This window comes from Phaseolus vulgaris, chromosome 2, assembly GCF_000499845.2.
Source record: "Phaseolus vulgaris cultivar G19833 chromosome 2, P. vulgaris v2.0, whole genome shotgun sequence".
Lineage (NCBI taxonomy): Eukaryota > Viridiplantae > Streptophyta > Magnoliopsida > Fabales > Fabaceae > Phaseolus > Phaseolus vulgaris.
In genome coordinates this window covers 25,541,267-25,551,781 of record NC_023758.2, presented here as the reverse complement: position 1 = coordinate 25,551,781, position 10,515 = coordinate 25,541,267, and the positions used below count along the sequence as shown (strand labels likewise).

General features: G+C 33.1%; 2 protein-coding genes across 3 annotated transcripts; one reads left to right on the top strand and one right to left on the bottom strand.

The window, feature by feature from the left end:
* Positions 1–1,659: 1,659 nt before the first annotated feature.
* LOC137811069 (2-oxoglutarate-dependent dioxygenase DAO-like) lies at positions 1,660–3,521 on the top strand. Of its 2 annotated transcripts, none has more exons than XM_068612649.1 (3): positions 1,660–2,090; positions 2,705–3,020; positions 3,113–3,521. In XM_068612649.1, exons 1-3 carry the CDS (start codon positions 1,750–1,752, stop codon positions 3,356–3,358), a joined length of 903 nt encoding a protein of 300 aa, XP_068468750.1. In that variant the 5' UTR covers positions 1,660–1,749; the 3' UTR covers positions 3,359–3,521. The 2 variants fall into 2 exon arrangements, with proteins under 2 accessions (XP_068468750.1, XP_068468749.1); XM_068612648.1 differs by having other exon boundaries at positions 1,696–2,090; positions 2,684–3,020.
* A 2,294-nt stretch (positions 3,522–5,815) lies between these two features.
* LOC137811067 (probable L-type lectin-domain containing receptor kinase S.5) lies at positions 5,816–9,278 on the bottom strand. Its single transcript, XM_068612647.1, has 2 exons — positions 7,707–9,278; positions 5,816–6,930 (listed from the first exon to the last, which is right to left on the bottom strand). The coding sequence occupies exons 1-2, from the start codon at positions 8,971–8,973 to the stop codon at positions 6,116–6,118; spliced, it is 2,082 nt and encodes a 693-aa protein (XP_068468748.1). The 5' UTR covers positions 8,974–9,278; the 3' UTR covers positions 5,816–6,115.
* Positions 9,279–10,515: the final 1,237 nt, after the last annotated feature.

Genomic DNA, 10,515 nt, shown 5'->3' with positions numbered 1-10,515 from the left:
TGCACCTCTCAAGCTTCTTCTCATTTCCCACTGCACCTCTAAATAGGGTTTTTACAAAACAAAATCCCGTGCTATTTCATTTGACAAAAATGCCCCTTATCATGTCAGCTTCACAGCCACCTCAATAAGGTGTAATCTGTAGCAAAGAGGAAACGGGTGTTGAAAAATCATTTTCCTTTTAAAAAAGTGTTTTCCTTTTGAATTCCTTTTTCGCATATGCGAAGGATCCATCGAGAGAACATCGTGGGTTGAATTTGTTTCCTCATCTTAAAGGCATCAAATTTTGGTATTTTTTAATAAAATTACACATTCCAACATTAAAATCTACCACTAGTAAATAATATGTTTAGTATTTGCCTCACTCCATAGTTTTAAAATAATTTTGTTCAATTATATTTATCCAGAAACCCAAAATTATTTACTACACTACAAGAAAACAATCAATTAGCTTCCAAATACTTGCGTGAGCCAACTACGGACGCTAATATCGTTGGACAAATGGCGCAAAACCCACGCAAAATGACATTCGACGCAAAACGAATGCACTTATGAATTTATTATTTTTTTTAAAAATCCAGTTTTTGTTGGTCGCGACCCACGCATATGCGTCAGCTTGCGTCAACCACGACCCACACATGTTTATATTTTAGAATTTTAAAATTATTTATTTAAATTTATTTAATGTATAACATTATAAGAAATATTTTAATATTTAATTCTTCATTGTATTTATTTTAAAATTATTTCTTTAATATTATAATAAAATATTTAATTTATAAATTTGTAATATAAATTATTTAAATTAAATTTATTAAATTAATTAAGTGTTTAATTTAAAATTAATTGAGTAAAAGTAAAGATGTATTTAAATTATTTAAATGTTATATAAAATATTTTATTATTTTAAAGATTATTTATTTTAAATTTATTTGATTTATATATTGTCATATATAAATTAAACAATATAGATTATTATTTGTTATATATTTTAAAAATAACTTTTTGTTATATAAATGAAATGAATTATTTTTGTTGTATAAATTGAATTTAATTGTTTTGTATAAATTAAAGAATTTTTTTTATAAATTATATACAATTGTTTATACATTAAATTTATTTATTTGTTGTATAAATTTAAAATAAAATGAATTAAACTTTTGAAAGTTTTAATATAATTTTTATTAAATTATATTTAAGCTACATATTTAAGAAAATTTGCATATGTCCCACATTAATAATATTAATAATAAGTATAATAAAAATCATAATATGACAAAAGAATTTGTCTGATATAGTGGTTAAAATTTCTTTGGTCAGTTGAGGACTTGGATCTTGCCCTTTATGTCTAACATTAATAATAGTTATTATATATAACTGTAGATAATAATAAAAAATAAATAAAAAAGATGAAAATAATAATTATAATAAAATATGTTTCATTATATGTTTAATTCCTGGTTTTCTTGCAAGTAGTGATAGTAGTATGTAGAAAAAAAAGGAAAATTATTTACTATTCTTTAAAATTTGTTTAGAGTTGCTATGTAGAATTTCATTTTCGAAAATAAAAATTATTCTAATTTTTTTAAAATAAAGACAATTTTTGAAATTTAAAAAATATTGGGTCAAAGTTAAAAATGATTAGGTGGAAAAAAAAATCCCAAAATACTTAAAAGAAAAGTGTGAATAAATAGCCCTGTTGTCTCTTCATCCTGGTGACCTCCACTGGAACAGAAGAGCAAGGATAGTAGAATGGAAGAGAGCAATGTTCCAGTGGTTGATATGGAGAAGATTGATTGTGAGAAGGGGGAATGCGAGAAGCTGAGAAAGGCATGTGAAAGATGGGGTTGTTTCAGGATCATCAACCACTCAATTCCACCAACCCTAATGGCTGAGATGAAGAAGGTCAATGAAGCGTTGCATGATCTTCCTTTCGAGATCAAAAAACGCAACACAGAAGTCATTGCAGGTAGTGGTTACATGGCTCCAACTGCAGTTAACCCTTTCTACGAGGCCCTAAGCCTCTATGATTTCACTTCTTCACAATCTCTGCACAATTTCTGCTATCAACTTCATGTCTCTCCCCACCACAGGTTACTCTTTTCTCCATCTTTTCTCCTTCTTTTCTCTCCTTTTTCTCTCTATTATTTACTGCTTTAGCTTTGTTTACATAATATTTTTTACATTTCTTTCTCTATATATCTTTTCCATTATGCCTTATGTTTATCTCATAATTCTCTTTCTTTTTTATTTTTCTATCACTGTAAAAGGAATAAAACATTTTTTTTTGTATAAAATGAATTTTAAATAAAATATAAAAATATATTTAAATCCGGTCTTTACAGCTTCATAAATATATAATATTGAAGATCAAGATTACACGTTTATAAATTATATGAATTAAAAATAATTTAAAAAAAAATACAAACGAAGGTTTGTGCCACATTGATTTAGGAGGCAGTTGAATGAATATGTAAAAGTAGTATTTAAATATAAAAATAGTTAATGGTTTTGTAAGTTATCTTAATAAATTTGATAGTTAAAGTTGTCAAGTAATGAAACTTCATTCAACAAATATTTATAAAACTCAGCCACATTGTTTTATATATTTTGTATTGTTTACAATTGTTATTTTGACCCCATTGGCACGTTGGAGAGGACAATTTCTCATTGGCTTTTTTTGAAGTGTGAGTGTTGATTTTGACAGGGAAATTATAGAGAGATATGGGGAAGCAATTCATGGTTTGGCAGTGAAGATAGGACAAAAGATTGCTGAATCTCTAGGAGTTGTTGTTGATGATTTGAAGGACTGGCCATGTCAGTTCAGAATTAACAAATATAACTTCACCCCAGAAGCAGTAGGGTCCGGTGGAGTTCAAATACACACAGATTCAAGCTTCTTAACCATTCTTCAAGATGATGAAAATGTTGGTGGTCTTGAAGTGCTCAACCCTTCTGCCTTATTTCTGCCAGTTCCTCCTTTCCCTGGGAGCCTCCTAGTGAATCTTGGAGACATTGCTCGTGTAAGTAATAGCAACCAACCAGAGATTAATTTCTGAGGCTTGTTATGCTGTTATGGATAAACTTGAGCATGCAATTGTATGCAAATATGCAGGTGTGGAGCAATGGAAGGTTTTGCAATTTGGTACATCGTGTGCAGTGCAAGGAAGCCACCAAACGTTTTTCAATTGCTACATTTATGTTGGCACCAAGAAATAGGAATGTTGAGGCCCCAGAGGAACTGGTGGACCATGATCACCCTCGTCTGTATCGGCCTTTTATTTATAAAGATTATAGGAAGCTGAGAGTTAGCAATAAGATGGTGAGTGGTGAAGCCCTGGAGTTATTACGCTTGGCCTAGTCATAGGAACTAGGATATAGAGGTTGAAGGCAACAGGGTTTAAGAAAGTTGATGCCCCACTTTTTCAGAAATTTATGTATTTGATCGGCAACTGGGGGAAATGCACGTACTGAAACTAAGTTACTGCTAAATAATTTAATGGAACTTGTTGGGAAGTTTGGCATTTGTGCTGAAATTTAATATAGTATTATTAGACTTTATAACTTATTTTAATAATCATTTAATTGAAGAGACATATGTAAAAGGAAATCTTTGAGTGATTAGAAAGTGGTATTATAATTACAAATATATAGTTACATAAATTCTAAATATTCCTGTTATTATATTAAGTAATAATACTTTAAGTTTAATTTAATTTTAAGACTTGTAACGTGATGTTAATAGTAATTTATATATTATGATTTTTTTTATATTAAAGCAGTGTATTTTTTTCAAAAATTATAATTTTGGGTCAATTTTTTTTATGAAAATGTATAAGTTATATCTAATAGATACAATTTTAGAGTAGAAGTCATACTTTATAACATGATTTTAGAGTAGAAATGAGATATGACTTTTACATATATCTCTTAAATTGTATTTAGAAGGTACAACTTATTTATTTTTAATTTTTTTTACTTAAAATTGTAATTTTTGAAAAAAAAACTATTTTAATGTAAAAAATAATTTTAACTTTAATTTATGTGGGATTTTCAAACCATTTTTGTTTTCAATAAATAGTTATTCCACCCGTCTTTAATGTTTCTAGTAAACAGTCATTTTTGTGATATGATAAATAGTTATTTTTGTGATATAGATGTGTTTAGAAAAAGGAAAGTAGATAAAGAGAATAAAAATTTGAATGATAATTACTTATTTTACATTGGGATAATAAGGTTTGGAAAGAGAGTAGGAAGAAGATGAAGATGGTTTTATTTTGACAAACAAGGTTATTTAGGTTGACTTTCCTTGTCCTATTAAAAGAAGAAAGTGATGTGGAAATTGGGTGACAGAAGGGATTCCTTTTTTGAGTTTTCCGTGAACAGTGAAAAAGGTAATAATTTGGCTTTAATCACAGACCGATAGGTTGTGGGTTGGAATTATTTGTTTCATCTTATATATTGATAACCTAGACACATACGCAACAAATAACATTTTCCATCTTTTAGGACATAAGATTCTCTTCATTATATATATTTTTTAAATTTCACACATCAATATTTTTTCAAGCTCAGCCACTGAATGTACACGTACAATTTACACTATTTTGAGCAGATGGCTTCCATGATTTGAAATTAATTTTGCTACTATAATTTTTTATCAAAATGCAACAAATGGGCACAATACATCAAAGTAACTAAGTAAAAATGTCCTTGAATAAAAAAAAGGCGTGGATTAAGATATATTTTGAAATTTCATTTTTAAAATATATTTTAAGATTTTATTTTCTGAATTTTTATTTGGATTTTTTTATTTTATTTTATAACTAATGAGATTTTAATTTTATTCTAAAATTTCATTTTCAGAATATAAAAATCTATTTCGGAATTGTTTTTTCAAAATGTATTTTTTTATTCTAAATTTTTAATTCTAAAATAATGAGAAATTATGGAAATTTAAAACTGCAGGCAGTTCGTGCAGGAAGAATTGGCCTTAGATATATTAGCCAGAAGCCCAAAATAATTGTACATTTTGCTGATTGAGAAGCTCCCCACTTTCACTGTAGATTCTTGGTCAGAGTAATATCAACCACTGAATAGGATATTATATGTGTAAAGAGTTTCAAAATAAGTTATTTAAAGAGAAATTTGATCTACGTGTGGTCTTAAGAGATATTCCAAAGCAGGTTATTTAAAGAAGGCAGACAAGGAATTCCTTGCATGAAATTATAAAACCATATATACTTAATAAAAATAGATCTACTTACACTTCTTTTAAAATGACTAGTCATTGTAGGATATATATATATATATATATATTAGTGTCGATATTTATGACACTTTTAATTAAAAAAATATTTGTTAGATTTCTAAACTTTTTTATACAGTTTAAATATAATTTAAAAAGTATAAATATAATAATTTTTAAAAATTTAAATTTATTGAATAAATATTTTTATATCTATAAGAATAAGATAAATTTTTTTAAACCAGTCAAAAAATTATCTTTCTGTTTCAAAAAATGTAAAATATACTTATTCATATAAATATTTATTATCAATTTATATAATTTAAAATTATATAATATATCAATAGCTTATCTATAATACGTAAATATTTATTATCAATTTATATAATTTATAATTATATAATACATCTGAAACTTCGGAAGATTTTGCAATTCGACAAGATTTTGCAATTCGACACACCGTGTGTGCAATAATTATTTGGTGAGTTGTCTTATTTAATTAAATACAAAAGGCAAGTGGAGAAAAAGTTTTGCTTATGTTTAACAATACGTCAATTTTAAGTATAAAAATGAAAAAAATAACATACAGATAATATATATTATTTCATCAAAATTTACAAACCCCGATCTCATTCCTTTCCAATCAAAATTAGAAACTACAAGAGAATCTATACTTTATCACTTAAAAATCAAATCAAATTAAGATTAAAAAAAAGGAAAAGTCTGAAGAAATTTTTCTTCATTTTTTTTTCAGAGGAAGAAAAGTTAACTAAGTGGAAGGGCTGACCAACATACAGATCACGAAAAACCAAAGAGAAAAGGTTGTCTTCAAAGAGGGGATGGAATTGGATTGCATGCATATATGGTGATTTAGACGAGAGAACCACTATCTGAGAAATCAACATGTGTAGAATGTGTGGTACTGTTCATGGGTGTGTACTCTGTTGTTGTGGTTTGTGTGAGCTCACTTGCAAGGCTTGATAGGTCCATGGCTGGCCACACAAAAGCTGGCTTGAAAGGGGGAACATGAGGCACAGGCACTGAACCAGATATGATCTGCACAATTGTTTGCATCTTTGGTCTCTCACTGGCAATGGGGTGAGAACATGCTAGTCCTAATTTCAGAGCCCTCTCTGCCTCTTCAGCCACACAGTCATTCCCAAGTCTTGGATCCACTGCATCAAGTATCCTTTGCTCACGATGCAGGAACCATATCCAATCCACCAAGCACTCATACCCCTCATTCTTGGTCCATGGTCTTTGACCACACACCACCTCAAGGACCACTGCTCCAAACCCATAAACATCCGATTCCCTTGTGGCCCTCCCCGTGTGGAAGCACTCAGGTGCAATGTACCCCATGGTGCCATGCACTCCTTCCAACTCTGCATAAGATGTTTTATCATTCTCCAATGCACGAGCCAGACCGAAGTCACCTAAACGAGCATTGAAGTCTGAGTCCAGCATGATGTTGCTGGCCTTAAGGTCTCTGTGGACCACTTTCTGATCATACTCGTTGTGCAGGTAGTTCAATGCAGAAGCCACCCCTGCTATGATCTTGTACCTTAAAGGCCAACTTAGTGGGCTAGTGCTTCTCCCTTCCTCACAGAAAATGTGGTTGTCCAAACTTCCATTGGGCATGTAATCGTACACTAACAGCAACACCCCATTTCTGTGACACCACCCTGCATTAATTTAGAGTCAGATGCTTGTACAGAACATTATAAAATTATAATTACATTAGTTGGCAATGCTTGTAAGAAAAGGTAAACTATTTGGGTATGTTTATGGTTCTGTTGATGAATATTTATCTTACTATAAAAGGATTTAGGCCGGCTGGGTGGTTCATTTTTTATGACTTCAATTTCCAATTAGAAGATAGTAAATTTCAGTTGACCGCGTAATGAGATTAGGTTTGTTACACAAGAAAGGCACTTTTGGGTAGGGTGAAGGAACTTTCAACGAATCATCATTTTCAATGGGACCAAAGGACAGAGAAAGAACATCACTCAACTCAGCAGTTAATGTTGACCAGAGACAGAAGGTATAAAATTGAGGTCACTTTCGAAATGAAAGGAATCCAGAGGAAGCATGACCAGAACCATATTCCGTACTTTGGATGAAAACTCTACAACAAAAATAGCCTTCAGTGGAGGACACTTTTGAAGTATTGATCTTCGGCTTTGTGCAACCACGTTGAATACGTGAATGCACAAAGATGGAGGAGTTATGTTAGGACACCAGCAACTGTCACCACAGCTGGTCAACGTTGTCAGCGAAGACTCATCCGACAGAATGTTAGCAATAATTGCTTCGCTCCTACCATGATGATCTGGACAGAACCAGTGTCGGATCTAGATCCTAAATCCTAATAACTGGAATTTATGTTCATGGAAGTGATAACTAAATCAAATCTTAAGAAAATGACTATAATAAGGAGAAATGAATTAAAGTAACTGACCGAGTAAGCGAACAAGGTTTTTGTGACGAAGGCGATTGATGATGGTGAGTTCAGCCAAGAAATCATCCGTGCTTTTCATCTTATCTCTGGAGAACATTTTAACGGCTACTTCCAACTTCTCCTTCGGAAGTGTTCCTCTAAAAACGACGCCGTATCCACCTTGTCCGAGCTTATGCTTCTCATCGAAATTATTAGTGGCTTTCTTCAATTCTTGAAACCTGAACTCTCTGGGAGTTCCAGGTAAACTCTTGAGAGTTCCCAAAATCTGAGTCTCACTTTCTCTCTGCTTTCTCTTCAACCAATAAACCCACCCTACAACACCCGCTGCAAGAAGAACCACCAGAGGCACTCCAACACCCAATCCAATCTTCAACGCATTTCCGACACCCTTTTTCTTGGGAAAAACTTCAATGGAAATGTTCCACCTCAGCACGCAGTTTAGTTCAACGTTGTCACCGGTCGAAGCAGAGAACCCAAAATAAGAAACCCTGTTCACCACTTGTTTCAGATCAAGACTTGAACTCAAAACCGGCTTAGCTGGTTTTGCCACTATGGGCGCGTCCTTATCAGCCTGCTCCGCGATGTACACGTCGATCACCTTCCGGTCGCCGTGATACTCCACCCACAGCACGTGGAGGCGCGTGACGTTGGGCGCGATCTCGAACCCCAAGGGAGTGAGAGACACAGTGACGTTGGACCTCACGCCGTTAATGTCCAGGCCGATGTGGTTGTCGTCGGGGTCGAAGTCCTGCTTCACGGTGTCAAGTTCAACGGCGACGATTTGGTTGGTGCGGTTGCCGTCGGTGGAGGCGTTGGTGAGGCCGAGAAACTCGCCGTGGCTGTTGAGAGGAGGGGTGGAGGGAGAAGGCGCGATGAAGAAGGCCATGCCCTCGCCGGGAGTTTCGTTTTTGGGACGGTACACGTTTATCAGAAAGGAAGTGTTGAAGGAGACGAGTTTTCCGTCGAGGCTATCTTGGTCGTCCCAGAGAGTGAAGGGGGTGTTGAAGAAGACTCTGCCGGATCGGTTAGCCAGGGAGACGTTGCCGGTGCTGTCTGGTGTTACTTGGAGCGCTTCCAGGTTGATGGCGGCGCTGGGCAGCACCGCGAACGTGTTGAAGTAGGATTGGTTGAAGGGACCAAAAACGTGGGCTTGTGTCTTGAGAATTTGGGCTTGGGAAGTCGGCGCCGGGAACAGGAAAAGGATGGTGGTGATGACGGCGATGGCGGCGGAGTAAGCTGCCATGTTGTTGCATTGGAGGGGAATCATTAAGGATGTGTTTGTTTGTGGTGATTTTGTTTAAGTTTTGGAATTTTTCTCTGATGGAGGAAAATGAGGCTGCAAGTGTGACGTTGTGTTTAGATTTTGTTTTCCATGAACTTTCTCTCTGCCACTGCGTGTTTTCGTTTCTACGCTCAACATTATTAAATTCATAATCACCTTCCTATATACCTTTTTTATTTTGGAAAATGTTCACAAATCACACTCGTTGTGTTGTAAATATTTAAACAAAATTCATTAGCAAATCAATTAGCTGAGAAATTAATTAAGTATTTAGATATTATATTTGAAAGATTTAATGAACACAATATAAACTAATGCCACCCTGTGCTTCTTTTTCTTTTGAAGAAAAAATGCTTTATTTATAAAAGATGATTTAATATATTATATTTTGCATTGCACGTGGCCTTTCTACTTTCACCATGTGCCCTAACCTAATGCAGTTCGCAATTAGCGATAAGCTTTTACAATTAATTTCATTTTTCTTATTGCTTTTGGTGCAACTTGCCCATAATTTAATATTTAATGGACCCTTCACACTTTAATACGTCTACTTATATGAATCTAATCTTTTACTTTTTCAAAAAAACTACATTTTTTTAACAATATCACTTTGCCTATTCGCGTTTTTATTTTAAAACAAATTCCACCATTTAAGGAATTTTAAACAAAAAATTTAAATATGTGAAATAGTTAAACAAAAGTATTTGTTGTATATAAGTATAATAAGGTGTTGGATTCTATTTTCAATCTCATACTTTTAACATTATTTTCTTGGATTAATTATCTCATTGTCCAATGTGATGCTACGTCATTAACAAATTTAAAAGCTATATTTAGTGCTAATTAAATTTTACACTATATACATTTTTAAATAAAAATAAACTGTGTACTATAATATAATTCACTTAAAGTGTATTAAGAAAAAAAAATTAAAAAAAAATGTACCTGTTCTTATAATTCGGGTTAAGACGAAGGTGTTTGATATAGCCAACATTATATTCTTTTTTTGTACAATACAACAGTTTTGGAAAATGATTACTAAGTCTCGAAATATTTTATGTGCTAGCTTTTGCCTTTTCCTTGTATAGTTCAGTAGTTACAAGAGAAAATAATTTAAGTACTAGTATAAATATTAGTATTAATTTTAAATACTCATCATATTATAAGTTTACTATAATATTACATTCAATATTGTGTTGACTAGTCTGCGTTGTTGACTACTGATAATGTTGGTGTCACGTAAGCGGGTCCCACGAGCAGCATGAACCAGTGTCTCGCAAAGCACGTGCGCCAAAGAGCCAAGAGTGGTCAGACATCGGTCATCAGGATGAACCGACGTGCCACTAGACAGTGTGGAGAGATCGGACATCGGGAACCCAAACAGTAGAGCTGGGCCACGAGAGGTGGATCCCAGATCACACGTCAGTTATCAGTAAGGGAGAAGCCTAGATCACGAGGGTCCATGCGTGTAGAGTGGATGACGCGTTTAGGCGTAACACAAGTACAGATCCACTGGAAAGATATGAC

Bases quoted from the DNA above. Each gene is read 5' to 3' on its own strand.
- LOC137811069 (XM_068612648.1), top strand. From the start codon at position 1,750: ATGGAAGAGAGCAATGTTCCAGTGGTTGATATGGAGAAGATTGATTGT. The intron at 2,091-2,683 runs GTTACTCTTTTC...CTTTTTTTGAAG, and splicing joins CATGTCTCTCCCCACCACAG to TGTGAGTGTTGATTTTGACA. The intron at 3,021-3,112 runs GTAAGTAATAGC...GCAAATATGCAG, and splicing joins ATCTTGGAGACATTGCTCGT to GTGTGGAGCAATGGAAGGTT.
- LOC137811067 (XM_068612647.1), bottom strand. From the start codon at position 8,973: ATGATTCCCCTCCAATGCAACAACATGGCAGCTTACTCCGCCGCCATC. The intron at 6,931-7,706 runs GTCAGTTACTTT...AAATTAATGCAG, and splicing joins AAACCTTGTTCGCTTACTCG to GGTGGTGTCACAGAAATGGG.